Below are 21,489 nucleotides of genomic sequence, written 5' to 3' on the forward strand. Positions count from 1 at the left end.
TGGACAGCACAGAGTAAAATCCCAGTAATGAGCACATGTGACCACCAGAGGGAGACACAGCTTCATTTTAGCAGCATTCTAACAACTGAGAGGTCTTCAGCAGACTTCTGTTTCTGACCTCTGACCTCAGGCTTACTTGTGATGCAGAATCCTACAAAGAGGCTTCAAATAAAGTGTCATTGAAATCTTCAGAAACCAAACATAGATTGAACTTTATTTTCCTCCTATTGTTTATGGATGTATGTAGATGTATGTATGTTTGCCTCTAGTTATGATGTCACTTTTGTCTCTCCCACTCATTGTTTGTGGCCTGTTTTGTCTTTTGTTTCTCTCTAACCTTGATAACAGGATCTACAATCCTAAAGTTCAACATCCAAATGAATAACTGGAAGAGAAATGATCCTCTACATGAAGGAACCTGATAAAGAGTTCAAATTGGAAAGCTTCCCTGAGCTTCTTGGCTCATGGTTGAAGTTAGTTTCATTGAATTCAACGTTATCAAAATGATGTAAAAGATTCTTCTCTTTGTTTTGCATCCCGCGTCTTTCTTTCTGCCAGGACGAGATTAGAAAAGATGGCTAGAAAGCTTTTTTTCTCTCCTGAGACGCATTACAATAACATGCTAATGTGCATGTTTCTGTATGCTTTTAATTAACAGCAAGATAAGACTGGTATAAAATCTGCCTGTAGCCATTAATGTTACCTTTACAACAGCCTCACAAGCATTTATCTTAAACATGATGATGCTTCATGAAGCAAACTCTGACACTGAAGTCAGAAACATGCTGCAAGATTTCTCTAAATGAAACGATAAACAGTAAAATACACTTTGAGAACTTAACAAATGTTTCAGTCAATAACTCCAAACTCTTGACTCCCAGCACAACACAACGGAGCCCAGAGCAGAACAGTCCAAACTGCAGTCCAGGGGCCAAGTGTGACAATGTTAATTTTCTGTTATATATTATGTTTTAATGAAATGTAATTTCACGTAATATAAACATGTATTTTTGGCCCCTGACCCTTCATCCACATTTATTTTTGGCCCTTCATGTGAAAGAATTTGGGCTCCCTTGCCAGAGAGACACGTGCAGCAGGTGTATATCTGGAAAAAAAATGCAGATTCAGTTTTAATTAATAAAATGTGCTTTATGATGGAGGGAGAAATATCCTGCACTTCCAACTAAGGTCAAGATGGATGCTGACACGGAGCTCTGGACAAGTAGACCAGAAAAAACAGCATTGAGTGAGAAAAGCTTTTGGTCGACAGACTATAATGATCTTTGATGAATGCCTTCATAGGATTTTGAGATCTGCTATTATAAGACTTTCTCTCCAGCTAATCTTTTTTTTAAATAAGTGTAAAAAATATAACACCAACCAAAATTTTTTTTACAATGCACCACTGAGAGAAAATAGTTTTGGCTAATACGTATGAAGTTGGAAATTTCAACAAGAGATGACTAAAATTGTTAGAAAAAAAAACCTTTATTTAGTTTATTGCATGTTAACATGTGCACATTGGTATAGTATAGAGTCTATCTGATGGCTGTCTGAGGGAAACACCACGTGCCTTAAACAGTGTTCACACACGCAAGAGGAAAAAAACAAACATACAAAGAGTGTACGATATGTGGACGTGACATGACACATCATATCAAACTCAGAAATGAACTGCATAGATGTTATCAAACGTAGATTCTCCATGAAATATCACACGTGAACTCCTGTCTAAAACTTACAGAGTGTAAACGACAGAACAGCAGATCGGTGAGCCGCATTTCTGCCAACAAACAGGGAACATTTGGCAGCAGGTCTCAACAGGACACCGAGAGAGAGGACGAAATGTCGTCTGTTTAAAGACACTTCTTAAACTGGATTTTCTGGATGCAAAGTTCCTAAGTGAAGAATTGCCTCTCAGGATTTAGAAACACAGTTAAATATATGTTTTGGTTTAAGAACACAGATGAAGAGTGATGTGTCTCAGCTGACTGACTGCTGGCATGACGCCGCACTGTTTCTTTGGTGGTAAGACTTGAATGGGTTCGTCCCAAAAAGCACACTGGCAGGATTTAAGTAGTCGAGCGTCGACTTGTGTGAAGTAGATCCACTAACTGTCACAGTGACCGAGTGCCCAAGAAAACCGTGACCCACACACACACACACACTACTTAGTTAGGGTCAAGAAAAGGTCATGGTTTCAGTTGCTCATGCTACTAAAAAGAAATCCAAATCGACTTCTGCTTTCTCCCGAACTCAAAGATTGTGAAAGTCAGAACAGACTTCTTTGTCACATGACCTCCCTCTTTGACCCCGGTCATACATGCGTGTGTTTTCACGCCGAGGGTGCGGACAAAATGTGACACAGTCACGGCATCCTCTAGTGGACTGACGGGCATATCACATGCTTTGGCGTGATACTGGGACGCCAGATGCATGGAGGTCTACCAGAGGACATCTCATCAGGAATATTAGTGTCCTGTGTGTTGTCATTTTTCCCACATGACACCACTCGTCCACTACAGGACTGTGAGAGTGCATGTAACTGCTCGTGTGTGAGTTTTGCTACCTCTGTGTTTTCCAGTGAGCCTGTTGAGTGTTTGACCACTGGAGGCACTGCAGAGCATTAAAGGTTCTGACATCTGCATCCCTGTGAAGACCCACTTCCACACAGTGCACTCATATGTGTCCACAGTTGTTGGTGCTGCTGGGGCCAGTAAAAGAGGAGAAGAAGAAGATAAAGGTCACAACATGTCAACATGTAAACAACGCAGGTTTCAAGACACACACACACAAAAAAAAGGATTCGGAAATACACTCTGTGGTCACTTTATGAAGCTCACCTGTAAAATGTAACACAATCCAAAAGTGAAGCTCAGCCATGAATTCTATCTTTAACAATAATAATAATAATAAATCTCAGCTATGACAGAGAGGTATTCATTTACCGATAATGTTTACCACCAGATAAGAGGAGGAAGTTGAATTCTGTTGGAGAGTGTTAACAAGGACTGGCCATTATGAGCTTTGTGAAGGTGGAATATGAGGCAGAGCTGTTGTGCTGGATTGCATTAAGTTGGATATTGTGGGTGTACCTAATATAGTGGCCATGCAGTGTATTTCATGAGGTAGGAAGTGCTTACAATTGGTTGTTGCATCTTAAGGGTAAAAATAACATTTTTTTTTTTGGTGATAAAACAGTAAGTGTAAAGTACAAGTATGAATAAATCTATACAGGGTATCTTTACGTGTCTTGGTCAGCTGCGATCTGATTGGATATGCCTTGAAAATAAAAGAAATAGCAGCATTTAAAGTGACAGTATCTTCAGAGGCGTCAACGCAGAAGTCCCATTTTAGGATGCGCGATGACCACACAGCGTGGATCTCTGCCGTCAACACTGGCGCAACAGAACGCCCTACGTTTGGAAAGAGCTGGTGGGACGGACGAAGCGCCGGCCTGCTGTCACTTTGACATGTCCTGCTCCTCCATGCCAGCTTGTGTCATGAGCTCGGTCACGTTCTTCTCCAGGTCATCGATGCGGTTTCCCATCTGATCGAGTGTGGAAGTTAAGAAATCCTTTTACATCACATCTACATTCCCTTCATGTGTCACAGCCACGTTTACGATACCACATCCAACACTGGCTCCAAAGGTAAAGACAAAATGCTTCTTGAAGCCTATCAGTGGTTGTTGTAATGGTCCCCACTTACCACGGCAATGTTAATAGCATCTAAACCAGAAAACCAGAAGGACACTGGAGTGACTGGACTGTCCTACACGGCTCAAAACATACATGACCTGCGTGACACTACATGCCTGTTTCCTGGAAGACATTTTGACATGTTATTGTAGGTTTAAATAAAATACGTGTGACAGAACCTGTGCTTTTGCTAGTGTTACCCCGTTTCAGTATTAACTTATGATCTGGATCAGGATGACCAATCTGGATAAGGAGAAAAACATGTTCATGTGAGGTGTAAATGAGGGCAAAACAAACTGAGATCAGAGTCCGGTCAGATCAACCAGACCTCATGTAGAAGTGGTCGGGTTGACGCCATGATGGGACGTAACTGCAGTCTGCACGATGTGACCAACCTTTGACGGAAAAAAATCTGCTCATCAAGTAGAAAGCAGGAAGATGTTAGCATTGGAAATTAAAAACAAGGGTTGGTGCAACATCCAATCAGCCAAAGGTGCAAATGCTCTTAACTCTCTGCTGCTGTAATTGGTTGTTTCACATTCAGGCAACTGGTCTGTAAAACTAAACTTAACTTTCCTACAATGTCCCAAGCAATCACAGACAGAGCGTCCCTCCTGCTGATCCAATCTAGCACCAGTTAAAAAGGAGAGCCGAGATAACAGCACTGCTTCCTTTCACCTGGGATCAAACCAGGTGTTCACGCAAAGACAAAGTGTGCTCACACCCAAAATTGGTTTGATTGTAGTTTGGTTTGATTGTTTACTGGACTTTGTATCAGGTCAACTGATAAATAAAAACCCTGAATGACACATTTTGTGAAAGCTTCCTAAAGTGAGGATGTATTTTGAACGCGCCCGATCGACCAGGTGTTTTATTTTGACAGGGAGGACGCGTTTCTGATTGACATGCGCTCTCAGGTGTGTTTCAACAAACTGGTTCGCTGCGTCATTTCGGAGCTCCGCCTGAAAGAGAAGGAACTGTAGAAGAAAACACAAGGATATGTTTGGACTCCAGCTGTTCAGACATCGTCTGGAACCTGCCTTGAAGCCGCTGCATCGTTGTCTCCATCTGCAGGGACAGGAAACCGTCAGACAAAAAAAAAGTCTTCATGCAGATGTTTGCCGTCCCGGTGGTGCGTTCATCAAAACAAACTTACCACCTCGGTCATGTCTTTAGATGCTTTACAGTCTGGGTTTGACATCGTTTTGTTCCGGCAAATTCCACCTTAATTTAAACGGACACCGCGCGACATAAAGGTGAATATTTGCTTCGCTAAACCGGGCAGTGACACCGACGTTAAAGATCCAGATCGAGTTTCCTTCCACGTAAAGCTGTGACTCTCATAACTTTGCGGAATGCTGAGTTGACACATTGTGCAGAAAGTGACTTCCGCTCGTCGTGCCCGTCATTTCAAAATAAAAGGGGCGTTTGACGGAAGCGTTGTTATATTTTCTCTTGTGTGAAGTAGCAAAGAGAGAATACAAATAGGCTGTATTTTTTTTTTTTTAATGACTATGATGTGCTGAGATAATGACCTAACTTGCCAAGCCTAGAAACCGTTATAATTACAAGATGTGTGTTATGGAAATATATTGATGGTCATTTACTTGTAATTCATTCATTTACAACACATAATTCATCCATGAGTCAAAGCTGTATCACATCATACCATCAAATTTTTTTTTTTTTTTTTTTTTTGTAGTATGCTGTTAAGTGTCACAGCAAGAAGTGATACATTATTTATGTTTTACAGGAAATATTGCCTTTTCCTTCAAAATTTGCAACGACAAAAGTCTGTTGTAAAGATGCCAAACAATTGCCATTTCGGTGTAAAATGTCAGCCTGTTGTTACTTGTATACAACACCTAAAAACTAATTTCCCATAAATAGAGTCATTGTGCTTTTGTTATGAAGGTGTGTCTTGTTTCATTTCCGGTTTCATGTTATTTGACTTTGTCTGCCCTGACTTTGACATCCGCAATGATTTGTATGCACGGTAGCACATGGGAAGCGCGTTTTATTAACTCTTTGTAAACTGGTTTATCCTGTCAAGCAGGTCACTGTGTGTTTTGTGTGGTGTGGTAGGAAAAGCTCCCCACACGGAGGCTTTGCCTTTTACATAACACATTATCCGGACTTACTGTGACCGATGACAGATGACGAGCTGTCTGCCCCGAGGGTTACATAACGTGCATTAAGCCTTTATAAATCTTTATAATCTAGATTTTGTGTCATTGAAAGTCAGTATTTTCTCTCCCTGAATAATACATCGTTAGAAAGGCCTGTTATCGAGCGCAGTAAGAAAACACGTCAACTAGAATAAACCACGTTACAATAAATATTTAAAAAGATGAAGCTTTATACTTGGAGCCGAAAACAGTCAGTACAACATGTGCCCGTCTCTCTAAGGCTTCCGCTGTAACGGAAGTTACTGCTCAGTACAATATTTATAGTCTACAGCAGGGCTGGATTTACAAATCAGGGTAGACAGGGGCAGAAATGAGCTACGTCCTCCATTTGTGCCCCTGGGGCCCCCTTCAGTTACTTACATTACCGGTTTGGAAATCTGTCTTGGGTCTGCAGGTGGACTGTTTGTGTTACCTTTTATTTTGATTGTGAAATACTGGGATACTTGTGGGGTTTTTTGTGGGGTTTTTTTGTGTTTTTTTTTTTTTTTTTTATCCCAACAAGTTTCAGTTGTTGGGAAAACACTAGTTTTTCCAGTGATGAGAACTCAACGTGCATACATTCATTTTTGAAAAACAGGCCCGATCCGAGGCTGATCTGAGTATGTTTAAGAAAATATTGACCCACAAAGTGAGAACCTGCCCAACTTAATTACACCGAGTAGAATTTGGACCCGGGATGACTCAGGTACCAGATATAGTGGACCTGGAATGACTTGTACTTCAACAAAAATGTTTTTTTTTTTACTCTATCCTTTATGAAATGTTTAATCCCTTACGGTTTCATATTTATAAAACTTCCAGCACCGAGACATTTTTTTTTCATATTTGTGACATAATCATAGTGTAAAGCCTATGATCCGATTAGGAGTGCGTGGGCGGGTCCAGTGAGGGAAACATTAAAGCACATTTGCAGAGAACAGCTGTACCACAACAACACAGCCAACCTTACAATAAACATAAATATCTGTCACTGAGTCAGTGAGTCATCAGAGTTACACCATTGATCAGTTGAATGTCGCTTGAGTGACTGATGAGGTAACCATTGGTTGTAACTTTTTGCACTTCTTTGAAATTCAAAGCCTTTAAGCATTTCATACACTGTCCAGCCACATAGGCTACTAAATATTGTTGTCTCATGCAGCAGGGGATTTGTATTTATCATCATTATTAGAGTTTCTCAAATGCATCCATTGCTCTATGCAAGCATAAAAATATACGCGAGTGGATGTGTCCAAGTGTCCAGGACAGTGTGACAGTTAGCCAGCATGCACATTTCAAGGACCCTTAAACTGGAGCAGCCGAATTGAATCCAGCCATTATTCACTTTATTTACAACATTTTCTTCCTTAATAGTGTCTTTTATATAAAAAGAAAACAACTATCAGACAAATCAAAGAAAGAGTCTCCAAGTAAAGCTGCTGTACTCAGAGATGCAGGTAGATTAGCGAGGAAATTAAGAGAGAACACAATTGTAAGCACATATTTAGTGATATCGTTACATTAAAATCACATTTAAAAGATGAAAAACAGCCATGCTTATGCTACATAATTCTCGACTGAAGTGTTGCGACAGTCAAACAGCATGTTTTAAATCTTCGTCTGTTGCCGGTCACCAACATTAGGTCGCGTGTGAACCATCTCGAGGAAATAGAACATCTTTGTTAGAACTCGTGACGTTTCCGGAAGTGTGGGAAAGACAGCAGAATAGAAATCCAGTGGACTGACGGCGGGGCTGGTCAGCGAAGAAACAGTAAACTCTGTAAACTCTGTCAACTCTGTAAACTCTGTAAACTCTGCCGCTGCCTTCGTAGATAACACCGTTTAATGCTTTCGGCTGCTGCTGCAAGCGTTCGCTCCCCCGACTCGTCGTCTCCCGGTTCCGCTTGTGATGTCGTGGCAGTAGCTTCTTCTTCTTTGTGCGGTTATGGTCGCTCAGGTCCGGATGTAACTCCCCCATGCACCGTCAAACTCCTCACAACGAGCCAGGAGAGGAGAAACACCTGCAATTGGACTTCCAGGAGCCGCCTGAAAAACCTCCCGCCCGGGCGTCGGACCCCCGGCGAGCCGCAGCCGAACATGGACGACGAGGTGCTGGAGCAGGTGGTGTCCGTGTTCAACACGCTGGTGTCGTGGGTCGCAGCCGGAGCCATGGTGTTCGGCGGGGTGGTGCCCTACATCCCCCAGTACCGAGACATCCGCCGGACCCAGAACGCAGAGGGCTTCTCCACCTACGTGTGCCTGGTCCTGCTGGTGGCAAACATCCTGCGGATACTCTTCAGGTACCGACGACACCTTTCACATCAGACCAGCGTCTTAAACACGCGGCAAAACTACATTTAAAAAAAAAAAAAAAACCTGCAAATTTGTTTATTTATTTTTGCTTTTCAGCCAGTGTGTAACTTATGAAACGAGGCTTAGGGTGTTTCCAGAATTAATGGGCTATTCGTTGAAGTTCGGCTCACATAAGATCCTCTTTGGTGCTTCTGTTGCGTTGTAACTTTAAAATGTGGTTCTCATTTGTTGCTGCCACCTGCTGATGTGGACCACATGCACCAAGAGATGGACCGCAGACACAAGCTCACCGAGGACAAGCTGCTCGGTGGACTGGATTTATGACGGGTTGAATAGTGGTTGCTGATTATTCGTGAAAGCTTTTCAAATGAAAGTGAAGCACCGATCAAGTGTGCAAAGGCGTATCGATCTTAACGCCGAGCTGCTCTCCTCTTCAGCTGATGGATACATGCATCGTTAAAGCTCACTGTTTTGTCATTTGCCTTCAGATTTGGCCGCTACTTCGAGACGCTGCTGCTGTGGCAGAGCATCATCATGATCGGCACGATGCTCATCATGCTGAACCTGTGCACCGACGTCCGCACGGCCACTGAACTCAACACCAAGAGGCGCTCCTTCATAGGTCAGACACCCGCGCAGCGTCCCTTTACACTGCACATCATGAGTGTGTGGTAGAGATAAGACTGTGGATGATGGAGCATTCAGAACAATGAAAAAAACTCGTTTTACTTTGCATCTCGGTGCATAGCTCAGACCATATGTTTCACTGCTGCTTTTTAATGTACATAACTTGGAAATGAACTGTTTAAAATGATCATATCCTGAAAGCATCCTTCCCTTTCCATCCCACAAAAAAAAAAAAAAAGCTCAGTTAGTCGTCGGGTAACTTTCTAGAAAGTCTGAATACCGATAGAATAAATATCCTGTAATGAGGCAACTTGGGGAAAGTCTAGATTCAGAGTTTTAGATGGGCACTTTACTCCTCTTCTGTTTAAACTAACTCCTAGTTGTTCATAAGGCCGTCAGAAAATATAAATATGATTCTGTGGCTGTGACTCAATTCGCATACTTACGCTTGCTATTTTAAGTGCATAAGTCCACTCACACAGACAAGTATGGCAACATGCAGTGAACCTGGAGGATGTTCTCAAAGCGCTCCAAAAATATGGATCGGTTATCCACCCACAACTGTCGTCACCATGGCTACGTAGCAGAAATAGAGGCACCACCAACTTCTTTTGTAAGCGCTGAAATTGGTGGCTGAGAAATATTGAGGTATTTGGTCAAAAATATTCAGATATTTCATTTTGAAGCCCTAGTTTTGCCACTTGCTGCTGAAACCCAGGCCATTCAATGCCTCTTTTTCTGTCTCCTGTACCAGCGCTCCGTTGCCGTCTTCCCGGTGGGAAACCTAAAACATTTAGCATCGTGGTTACGTTTTCTAACTGCAGGACTTTTTATTGCAGTTTTCACCATTTAAAGGTCGCGAACGCAAGGAAGGAGTTGACACCAGTGCAGCCTTAAGAACGGATTACCTCTGAAATTGCAATTTTTACCCATAATGCGCTTCGGTTGTTGCAAGCGTTGCATCTTCTGTCAGAAACCGATAAAGGATCCAAAACTATCTGCTTGTTCGGTGCCTTTAAGGAGCTTTGACGATGCAGGGAAACAATCCCGCTCGACTTTAGTGAACTGCAACAGAACGTCTTTCTCACGAGTCTCAAATTTATTCTGTAACCGACATGTTAAAACAACAGATCCTATTATATTTACACAGGGACAAGGCACAGCCCGCTGTTGTCTGATAAGTCATGTGGTTGAAGGCTGCACCGCCTGCTGTTTGCAGTGTGAGGCGTGCTGTATATTCCTGCTGCTGGATTGGATGTTCAAGCTCGGCTTCCTTTCCTCTCTGGCAGTCTTGACGGAGGGGGAAGAGAGAGGAGGCGTGTAAAACTGAATAATTGGGGTTACTGATTACAGAATCACTGTCAGGTGACAGCACTCCATGTGGATGGAAACTTACTGGGAAACTGTGAACTAAAGTAGTGTGGACAGTAGTACAAATACAGAAAGAGGAAGACGTGGAGCCATATTTGGTCATCTTGACAACCAGCAAGTTAGGAAATAAAAAGCAGACATATTGTTTCCAGATTGTCAAATGCTACTAAGACTGCTTTCACACCCGCCTCGTTTGGTCCAAACCAAATGTAGCACGTGTGAAAGGTGCCTTTTTTACAGCAGATTATTAATCATTCAAAGATCTAACATAGATAATAATAATAATAATAATAATTTTAGACACTCAAATAGCCCGACAAACAAAATGTGCTCTTGATCGTTACAAATTAGTTTCACAGACACCACAAAAAAAAAAAATCACGTGAATTTCAGTATTGTCAACATCTGCAGAGACTAAAGTTACGGCTGCTAAGCTAGTTAGCTTTTAGCAGGACTGCTTATCCAGTGTTCATTTGATCTCGGTTGTAATTTAGCATTCATCTATAGTCTTATTTATGTAGTAGAACAAATACAGCTCTTAAATTTATAGGAAACAGGCATTTCGGAGGCAGAATCGTCACGATCACAGCCATATCCTAATTGCATAAATAATACTGTATACACTTGTTTGTTTGTTTGTGTTTTCCACAAACAAACCTGTCAGTAAACCGAGTGTTCTACTCAAAGTACAGCAACAGTCGAGCGCAGGTCAACCACGGTCTCGCTAATGAGTTCGCCGACTCTTACTGCTCTTTAATCTGTCCAGAAATATACAGCTGAGGCAAACAGCCAGTTAGCTCAGCTCAACTTCAAGACTGAAAGCAACGCTAAAGAGACATTTTGTGGTGAAAAAGCAAACTGTAATTTAATCGGGTTTTCTGTACAACATCTTCCTGAATTCGGTGGAAACGCCGCTGCCTGGTTGAAGTCTTTCGCACCGAATGCTGTAATCAGCGCCGCAGCTAATCACAAAATCAGACGGTGAGCGGTGACACAGTGTCACCGATTACTCGCCGTGACCTGAAAAAGTCCGGTTCAGTAACGCGTCACTGCTCAGCTGTAGCTTTGCTGGAATAAAATAAAGAAGAAAACCAAGCTCTTTTTTTTTTTTTTTTTTTTCCTTTCCCTTTTCTTTACTGTTTTTATTTTCCGTCTGTAGCCACAGACAGTAAGGACGAGGAGGTCAGAATCCCTAAGAGGCTCTTTCTGGGTATGTACAGAACTTAACTGTGTCTGCCATGAAACATCAGTCGTAGTTCATCTGCCTTTCCCTCTCCACCCCTCCCTCCCTCCCCCCCCCACCTCCCCTCCACCCGTGTGTCTCGTGCATGATGATGACCCGGCTTGGCTCCTCCCCGCAGCCTGATGATCACTAACACCTCATCTGAAGCATGAGTCTCATTCCCCCGCATGTACTTCCTGCTGTCGCCGCCATGATTTCAAGTCACGGATACATATTTACTGTCTGTCCATCGTAGTCACTCACAGCTGTGTCGCTCTCACACATGCATGTTACTCTGCACACCCTCAGTGCACATGAAGGATGAGCTTGAAAATCCAGTGTGATTTTTTTTTTTTTGCATGTTTTATTTTCGATGCATTTATATTAAATGATAATATAGGAATGAATTGAAAGTTCATAGAGAAACCGGCAGATCGCAGCCATTCACAGCCTGTTGTTAATACAGTTTCTAGTCTTTCTACTGTCAGCTTTTTCTAACGTGGTGCTCATGTTTGTGCAGTTTGAATTGTAAGAATTGATCTCAAACCAACTGTGTTTTTGTGTGTGAATAATGAGCCTTAAATTGCTGCATGCTTATTTTATCCTGCATCGATACGTGAATGTAAAGCACCTTTTTCTAATGGCTGAACTAATCAAAGTCAAATGCAAATGACTTTTTTATTAATCTTGTCTTCTAACTGGCTTTTAGAAATTCTTTTGAACTACACTAAGATTCACAATAATACTTCTTTGATGCATTTATCAATGAGATCGGTACGATCAGCAAAGTTGACACAGCAGTTGCAACTGTAAAACAGCCTTAACACAGCCAGGCTTTCTGTGTGTTTATGTCTGCTATGAGTAAAGGCATGGTTTTATTTCCATCAGTAGTTTCAGCTTGCTTTAAGGGGTATTCATAATCATTTTTGACTCTATAGACATCTTTCATACAAGGATAATGAACTTCGAGACTAATGGCTGGTGGTGTCTGATTCAAAGATAAGACTGGTAATACTTCATATTTAAAAAATTGTTTAATCAACAAATCAAATAGAAAACACAAAATCAACGATGACCTGATTCCATTAACAAGTATTGATTGTGTAAACGAAGCCCATCGTGTCACAAAAATTATTTAAATCCATTGGTTGAAGAAGTGTTAAGAATAGTTTGTGTTTATGTAGGAAAGTAAGAACACCACCCTGTAAAGAGACTTGATTAAAAGTGAAAGTCCTGCATTAAGAAGAAGTATGTTAGTAATCAGGAAATGTTTCTTTAAGTAAATTAGTGAAAGTAAGAGTACTCCATGGAAGAAAAGCCTCGCTGTGACCAAGCCATCTTAGTTTTTGGAGTCAGAAGTGTCCATATCTGGACGAGCTGGGTCTGACTGAGAACCTGAGGACGCTATGCCCCGCCCACCTATATTGGCAACAAGACTGCACCCTAGACATGTCAATCAAAACAGACACGCCCACAAACATACCTCTCTGAGGAAAAACACATTTTTGATTTTGTATTTTGAGAGAAGTTGACACTTTTTGAATTGGAGGTTATTGGTGCCAGAGTATTTTTGGAGCCAGCCTCTAGTGGCCTTTAGTGGTATCGCACTTTAAGGGACTTCAACATTGGCCTCACTTCTCAGACCCACAGTCTATGACAATCTTTACACAGACTGGCTGTACCTGATGTACTACTACATTATTTGATGATTAATACTTTATTATTCACGTGTTTTACTGCTGCAGCCACTTTAGACGAAGCTCATTTTTACACATTAACACAGTTACACATAGTTTATTATTTCTCTCCTACGGTTGAAAATATTAATAAGAGTACCATGTGTATTAATCTGCAGCTGCAAATAGTCCTATTAAAAAAACAGCACTTACTCCTTTTTGAATAATAGTTGCTAAAAAAGTGCCCATATGTTTTAGGAAATTCATTCAGGATGTTTAAGTTTAAAATGTAGATTTGTTGCCTGTTTTTAAAGGTTTACTTTAAGTAAAGTAGAAGAAAGGAAGTAGTGAATAGTAGTTTCAGTGAGACTAATCCATATGGTGAAGATGGTGGTTTTAATGGATTTTTTTACAGTGAGAAACATAAAGACAAAATCCAGCCTTATCTTTTCATGCAGCAGCATCTTCACATGTAGATGTCCAGCCATGCGGCTAAAAAACAAACAAACACTCTCATAGAGAGGACGTCTGCTGCTGTGCTGCTCACTGTGGGTTCAAACTGTTCTTTAGTGGCCACAGCCAGATACAACACAACATCTGGTCAAGTACCTCAGCAGGCCGGGATACACATCACTGAGACCTTAAAACAGAAGCAGCTAAATGGAATGCAAACATTGTTTATTTTGTTATTCAATACTGTACTTTTCTACTGTCAGTGACACATCACAATAATGTCTGTTTTACTGAGCTGTGGCTTGTAGGGAAGCTCATTGTAATGTTTGTTCCTATAGAAAGACGGGACCTGGATGAACACAAATGCAGACATCTGACTTGTTTGTTTCCACACTATTTTATTACTTACTACTCTAAGCAGGCTTTGATTATGTATTGAGTTCATATCGGCATAGTAATCAAAATTAGGTGTGCTCGATAAAGTCAATTTGCAAACAAAACAAACAAAAAAAGCTCATGTTTTATTTGGGCTGTTGCAGTGCTTAAAGAACATATTGGTGCCATCACTGGTGGTTAAAGTTGAATTGAAAGTGGCTTCATTTATGTCTGAAGATGGCTCTATAAACACGTTGGAATATTAAAAGGTTGAGTATATAAAACACATTGTGGAGTTTAAACACAGCATTAGTAAAGAAGGGGCTGTACTTCCTGGTACAGACACTAGATGGCAGTAGGAAACAGTGTATGCAGGATGTGACCAGTAGAGAATCCACTTGGCTCAGTAGCAGAGATTCCCCTGTTGGGACTTGTGTCAAGGCCACTCCATGGTTTGGTACTGAAGTGCTATTTTAGACATTTTGTTGGATGTTTTCAGTCGCTTAAAAAAAAAAGGGCTGAAAAGAATCAGAAAATGTTTTGTGCCATCATTGTGTCTCTTATATTTGGATATTTCCTCGCCTTCCTTTCCGGATGTGGTGCTGCTGGCTCGGTTTGCCCTTGTATGAAAGCTGGCGATGGCAAGCCGGTGGCTGGAGCCTCTATGAATGGCCATCGATCAGTGAACTCTGCCAAGCGTCATTAGGGCTGACAGGAAGCCACGTTCATTTGATCGCAACTTTGCCCGTCTGCACCCTCTTATTGATCTGCCGATGGAAATATCAAGTGTAAGCATGTTGTAGTCTGTCATTGATAGATTGTGTGAAAGCACGCAGGTAGATGGAGGAGGGACGGACTGTAAAATGAGGAAAAGCAAGTTATAGAGAGCTCACAGTTTGACTTAAAGCACCAAACTGGTGTCAGCGTGCAGCCGTCGGGTAGATGAGCTTCATATTGTTGAGGTCTGCAGTGACTCACCGTAGTGTTGTTTAGTCAGCAGGACAAATCCTCAACCAATACATTTGTCTGATTGTTCCCTTTATGTTCTCTGAGCCTTAATCACAGCACGTGTTTGTTCTCGGAAGCACCGCGTCATTATCACAACAAATTTGTACCCAGAAAGAAAAACATAATGTCACTGGATATGACTTAGCTGTAAACATTTTATGTCGAGACATTGAATTTATATAATTTGGTAGCTGAGATAACAGCTTGTAACGGAGAGGTCCCAAGAAGCCCTGCGGTGCCTCAATCTCAATCACACGAATCGCCACATCTGTGCCGTACAATATGTCTTTTGTTGTACAAGTGTAGTTTTCAGACGGGGGATAAATCCTGGTGTTATAGCAGCTCAGTGTGATTTATATGGAAGATCGCCTGCCGAAATCCTTTAAGGCGATTAAAAGATCAGATCATTTGGCTGTGTCGGAATCAGAAATGCTGGTGATCACTCAGGTGGAGGTGAACGGGTATGTAAAGGAAAAAGTAAGATGAAATATTTGTCGAAAAATATCTGACAGTGACAGCGGGTAAGGTTTTACTTTGCCTAATGTGTTTTTGAGAAACTTGTAGTTAGAGGATTTGAAAGAGGCGACAACGATTGGATCTCGAGCAGCATACAAATGAGTTTTTGTCACTGAGGCTCTGCTCCATGATAGAAAAGCCAGGATGGAAACTTTATGACTTCTGTTTTTTCAGACTTTCAAGGTGGCTCAGCTGTGTATTCCCAAGAAGCTGCAGCTCTGTCATAACCACATTCTCATTCTTTTCCAGCACTGTTCAGTCTTCATACATTTCTTTTAATATTATAGCTGTAAATCCTCTCTGAAAATCTCAGAAATTTTAGCATTTGTTCCAGTCAGCACATCTGCATAGCTCCAGGAGGGGATCAGGGGAAAATGCTTCTGATTAGAGGTATAACATTTGTTTTAGCCTGGCTCCGTCTCCCCACTGCCCACAGCTTCAGTCTTTTGTTGTGATTGTTCAGAAAACCTGCTTGCATGGTTTGGTCAGCGCCTCTGAAGGGCGGACAAATTGGCAACAAGTGACGGTGGCTTATCGGGATGATGTTTGTTTAAAAATGTAGTTCCAACTACAGCAGGTGGTAGAGCTCAATGAAGCGATACAAACATGTGAAAATCGAGGCATTCGAATCTGCAGCAAGAACATCGCATAACATTAAAAAGAAAACGTCTGCAACAGCCATTTTCCAACCTGATGTTGAACTCGCTTTGGGGGAGGATCGCTATTGTTTACAGCTCGGTCACTTTACTCACACAACATGCGTCCGATTGTTGTCAATACCGATCGCTCCAGGACTTTCAAAATTAACTCATTAATTTCTACGATCATTACGATGCATCGACTGGAAACCGTCCCCAATAGAGCGCGTCCAGACCCTTTCTATTCATGAGGAGAATTTAGGTCTGGCAGCGAGAGGCCGCAAAACAATCTTCTTTAGTGAGGGAAGTTTTTTTGAAGGAAATTGCAATGGAAACACAAAAGTTTTACCAGATCTTGCAAAAGTTATATACTTTGGGGTCACTTGCCTGTTTTATATAATTCTACTCTGTAGTTCTTACTTTTACTCATCTGTACGTTCTATTGGGCTCCAAGCAAGAAATTGATGAATACTAAAATTTAGCCATAACTACACTAATGTTTTGTTTTCCATTGCGGAGTCCAGTTTCGAACAAGTTAAGTCACCAAGCTTCTGTTACTGAATTATTTTTACACCATGGTGTCGTTTTGCTTGTCAATGATATCTTCTCTTCTGGGACACCTCTCAGTCTCGAGAACTAAACATTTGCTTCAATGACACATCTGTTTAACTTTTATGGATAAACTTTAGCTTTGCATTTGTCATTAAAACAGTGCCTGAAGATAGACACCAAGCTCAAAACATCACCAAAGAAATAGTGGTGAAGGAGTGGACACATCAAGTCCTGAGAACACCGCTGTTAGCCACAGAAGCTAACAAGCAAGCTAGCAGGCCGGTTAAAAATATATGCAATAATGTGGCATAATGACAGATTAGAAAAAGATAAAGCAGTTGGGAACATAAACATTTTCCTCATATGATTACATATTCAATTACAAAGAAAAACTTTGTTGGACTAAAATTACAATATTAACATCATCCAATGAAAAATGTACTTCCGCTACCAAATTTACATGAACACGTTTTCATTTCATTTTAATATACATAACTTTTGCTATATTTATGGAAGTTAAAATTCCACTCAGCGCTGGTGAGCCACAGCATTTGTCGTAGATTGCCTCCTACTTGGGTAGCCAACCACCGTAGATAGAATCACTGGGTTTTGGTTAACTTTGGTTAACTTTTGGTTCGTAGATCTTACATTACGAGGCCTTATTCTACCTTTTTTCAACACATTTTTGGCCGACGTGCGCTGCAGTAACTGGAGGCTTCCCTGTGCACAGCTAGCTAGCACCCACTGATAGCATGTGAGGCATTTAGGGAACCTTGGTAAATTGTAGTGTGCAGCAATAACGTGCATATAAGGCGCTTAGGGGACATGTGTGAATTGTAGCTACAGAAAACACCCTCACCCACTAAACTGCATGGAAACTAAAGATTTGTACCATAATTTTGAATGTTATTTTCTTTTATACTTTAAAAAAAAAAAAATTGGTTTCAAAGAGAATTGTTCAGGAGCAGATATCAAAGTCTAGGTATCAGTACCAATATTGAAAGCTATAGTGGCCATAATACTTCACAGTTTCAAATTAATAACACTCAACTCTAGCTAAATATGAACATTTTGTTATGTTGTTGCTGGTTTTTTTGTGTTCTTTTTTTTGACAATTTAAAAATTAAAAAGCAATACCTCTTGTGGCCTTTCTCACAGAAAGTAACCCCAACTAAACCATCCCTTTGCTGCTGGTGTGTGCTCAGAAATGAATCGGGCAGAATGTGATAAATTACAGTTATTTTGACTATGTCCCAATGATTCAGTGATCCCGTGCTGCAGTGTTGGTCACAGGTGTTGGCCTAATGATGTTACAGAGGTACAGGGCAATACACAGATTTCCATTTCTTTCTATTGTCTGGTTTTTGCTCATTGCTCATTTTGGCCCCACGGGGGTCTGCACCTGTAGCTTCATCGGGTTTGGCAGCTTAGAATAAATCACCTCATCTTGTAGGTGCAGTTATCCCCTCCCTTGAGGCAGGTAGGGGCCTAACTTTTAGCTTGAGTCCTGAGAAAGTTGCTAACACTTGGCAGTGAAAGCGTATTAGTCACCATGAAAAAGCCACCTGTCCAAATTTCAGAAAATACAGCCCATTGAAATCCGAGGTTTCAACCTACTGCTGTTATAATTGTTCTATATATTCCCACTGGTGCTTTGGACTGACAGCTAACCATTATATAAACTAACGTCATAGACTTTTCCGGTGCTTAAATTAATCTGGCAGGTGAACAAATGATTGAAATATCCAACTCTGACCTGTGTCTTCCTCCATGTGTACTGCGACCCCACGGGACTTCGTATCGAGATGTTTGGACACCACAGGGAGTCTATTGTATGCAGCTCCAGTCTGTTTCCACACAGTCCCACCACGGCTGCCACACAGCATGGGGATTAAAGAGGAAGATGAGAATTCTCCGGAGGCACACAAGTAGCTCAGCGAGAGAAGCTGTGTGGCGGGGAAAGGCTGAAGTACACGATAAACATCCGTTAGTGGTCAGTGTGAAATGAAGTGGCACAATTCTCTGCCTACAATTATTATTTTTTTATTCCCTGCTGCCCAGTGCTGGAGGCAGATGTGTCACTTTAGCGCACCGAAGTGTGCACATACAGGATTAAGAGACGATGACAAGACTGCACTGGCATGAAGGAGTGTAATTACTGAAACAGGAAGCCGAGATGGAACCAATAATTGAAAGCATGTCACAATCAAAGTTTTTTTTTTGTCTTTTTTCTTAAAGGCAATGATGTGTCGGACGAAAGATGTTGCAGAATCTCACTACCAAAATTAAGTTGGAAAAACTATCTTTAATTTCATGCACTAGCACATCCACTTCGTCAGATCAGTGAGAAATAGGAGAGAAGTTAAGAAAAAGAAACCTTGTAGATAAAGTCCCACTCATGCATGTCCAGTCGTTGCTGTTATGTCTCCACTCATGAAGACATGGGAAGTTGTGTGCACAATATGTCTGCTGTTTAAGTGGTTAAGTTGAGAACACCGCTGTGAGGCAACTACAACATATACAACATCTACAGTGAATTAATGTGTTAAAGCTAATTCTTTGATACACTTGACACTGTTTTGTGTGTAGCCCATAGACTACAAAAAAAAAAAGGACGTAGCCTCCGTGATGCCGTACATACATTTTCAGAAAAAAAAACATTTTAAGCTCAGTGTTTTTTGTCTCTGGCTGTTGCCATCTTTGCAGACTCTGCCCCACTCCCAGCTAATCCCCAAATGGGCAAAGAGGTAGTGTGTGAGTGGATTTATATGTCTACGCATTAAACCTCCTGGCCTGTAGCCAACTGTGATGATACCCACCTGTCACTCAAAGCAGCCTGACCTAATTATGTGTATTTAAATGAGTGAGTTATGTAACAAATTTACTCCCTGTACGGTTGTCATGAAAATTCGCTATGCAGACCAGGTTTTAAACTTGTTTACTCTGTTAAATTGGGCAATTTAACATGGAGGTCAATGGGGATTAACTCGCTTTTGGATCCCGCCTCAAGTGGCATTTTTAGAAACTGCAGTTTTTAGCACTTCTACATTAGCTTCATTTTTCAGTCCCAGATCTTGCCACTTGGTGTAGCCTCATCGTGTGTTAAGGTAGCCGTGAATTGATAAAGTTCCCATTTGGGAATGACCCACTTCCCAGTTGAGAGCGTTCACAAAAGGACAACTAACAGGCAATATGCTCTCTTTCTGCTGTAAGAATAACAACCTCACCATCACCTATGTAAACCAACACAGAGATGCAATGGAGTTTGGGAGGTCCATTTTATATGTACACTACATTTCTAAGTGTTTTTTGTGTATTTTTAACATTGAACATGGCGAATAAACTAGTTATAGGCTAAGCTAACCAAGTCCAGCTATTTCACCTTATATTCAAAGCTAGCAAATTATTTCCCTACACCATTAACGCTGCCATGTTAATGGACGTCACACTTACTTCCTGGAGCTCTTAAAAATGTCCTATAATCCTAGTGGAATATTCACATTACGACAAGCGTTCAGGTGGATTTTACCGCTCGGACATCAGAATTTGCCACTTCCCAGTTGCTAATGAACACACCCTTGGTCCGTATTCTGCTACCACTGTATGTCTGTTTTCCCACCTAGTAGTATCATGACTTGGAGCCATATATTACATGTATCAGTGTGATGCTGTGCATGCCGTAATCAGCCAGGTTGGTGTTGAATGCAGCCCTATTGCGCAGCCGTTATCAGGCAGCGGCCGGCCTGGTGCTAGCTGGCCCAGATCCCCAGTCCTCTGGCTCTGATGCAAGCCGAGCTCCACATCCACACCAGGCACCTCCAGCTGCAGGATATACAAGGCTTTATACTACATATAACATCTCTCAGTGGATATTCTTAGTGCTCATCATGCTCAGAATAGAAATACATGCCCCAGTTCACCTTTAAAAAGCTCTGTTTGCTCGTCTTTTGTTCAACAGTGCATTGTGTTACCATCTCAGATACTTGGTTTTTCTGTGGTAAAATAGTGTGTTAGGTTGACAAAAGGCTGTGACCTAGTTTCAACGATTCTTTGAGATTTATTCTGTACATTTATGGGATTTGTTTAACTTGTCTTTGAAAAAGAAACAATTGGGCTCGGTGTTGGAAAGCCAGCTTACTTTTCACGCATACGTGCCTGCCATGTGTATTCATTTCGAAATGCCATCTAAATGTCAGAATCGGTCACCGTTAATTCAATAATGAAGCAATATATCATTCGATCATGAACTCAAATGTCATAAACTTTTCTGTTATTTCACTTCGGATTTCATCAAACCTTAAAAAATAGGTTTGTTTCATTTAGACATGGTGTTTTAGAGGAGATTTTAAGCCAAACCACGGTTGGCGCTGTATTTTATGTTTTTACGTTTGTGTTTTTCTTATCTACTGTACAGGCTCTTCTCTGGAGCCTTGTACAGTGGGCCTCCTTAGATGTGCCTCTTAGGTAAGGAACGCCTAATTGAAACATGATTAAGTGAATCGGCACTATACCGTATGCTGCTTGTAGAAAATCCACTTACGATACGGCAGAGCAGCAACACATTTGCTCTCAGTCATGATTAGATTTTCATGGTTAACTCTTTCAATCTCCTCTGCCCTCATTCCATATAGATATATCGCATGTGTTTGGGCACCAAAGAAATTATAAGTAAATGCATCTAACATCTTATTGTAGCTGTTTTCCTGCAGTTAAAGTGGAGCTTGAGGCAATCAGCACATTTCAGCCATGAGATATTATCACAGTACGATTAGTATTGGCTCTGTTGCTTATGACAGGAAGCCAGTGTTGTTGTGCTTGGAATCTTTATCTCATTATTGCCATGGACAACAAATGCACACAAGAGGTGTT

The 21,489-nt window shown here is 41.3% G+C and overlaps 2 protein-coding genes across 3 annotated transcripts in view; one reads left to right on the forward strand and one right to left on the reverse strand.

Annotated features, from left to right (window-relative positions):
• Positions 1 to 1,475: 1,475 nt before the first annotated feature.
• On the reverse strand, positions 1,476 to 5,063 carry LOC138214537 (heat shock factor-binding protein 1-like protein 1). The gene is made up of 3 exons (XM_069176243.1): positions 4,858 to 5,063; positions 4,703 to 4,769; positions 1,476 to 3,558 (listed from the first exon to the last, which is right to left on the reverse strand). Exons 1-3 carry the CDS (start codon positions 4,900 to 4,902, stop codon positions 3,464 to 3,466), a joined length of 207 nt encoding a protein of 68 aa, XP_069032344.1. The 5' UTR covers positions 4,903 to 5,063; the 3' UTR covers positions 1,476 to 3,463.
• Positions 5,064 to 7,572: 2,509 nt separating this feature from the next.
• Positions 7,573 to 21,489, forward strand: part of LOC138214634 (solute carrier family 66 member 2) — a 34,500-nt gene continuing 20,583 nt past the window's right edge. The window contains exons 1-3 of one of the 2 annotated variants that reach the window (XM_069176390.1): positions 7,573 to 8,169; positions 8,671 to 8,804; positions 11,340 to 11,390. In XM_069176390.1, the coding sequence (XP_069032491.1) occupies positions 7,715 to 8,169; positions 8,671 to 8,804; positions 11,340 to 11,390 (640 nt within the window). In that variant the 5' untranslated portion in view covers positions 7,573 to 7,714. The remainder of the gene's footprint in view (positions 8,170 to 8,670; positions 8,805 to 11,339; positions 11,391 to 21,489) is intronic. The other variant, XM_069176391.1, reaches the window with a different exon arrangement.

This window comes from Embiotoca jacksoni, unplaced genomic scaffold, assembly GCF_022577435.1.
Source record: "Embiotoca jacksoni isolate LCO1_2020_lvr unplaced genomic scaffold, fEmbJac1.0.p SCAF_7, whole genome shotgun sequence".
Lineage (NCBI taxonomy): Eukaryota > Metazoa > Chordata > Actinopteri > Embiotocidae > Embiotoca > Embiotoca jacksoni.

Bases quoted from the DNA above. Each gene is read 5' to 3' on its own strand.
- LOC138214537 (XM_069176243.1), bottom strand. From the start codon at position 4,902: ATGTCAAACCCAGACTGTAAAGCATCTAAAGACATGACCGAGGTG. The intron at 4,770-4,857 runs GTAAGTTTGTTT...CTGTCCCTGCAG, and splicing joins CTAAAGACATGACCGAGGTG to ATGGAGACAACGATGCAGCG. The intron at 3,559-4,702 runs ATATCCTTGTGT...TAACTTCCACAC, and splicing joins TGAACAGCTGGAGTCCAAAC to TCGATCAGATGGGAAACCGC.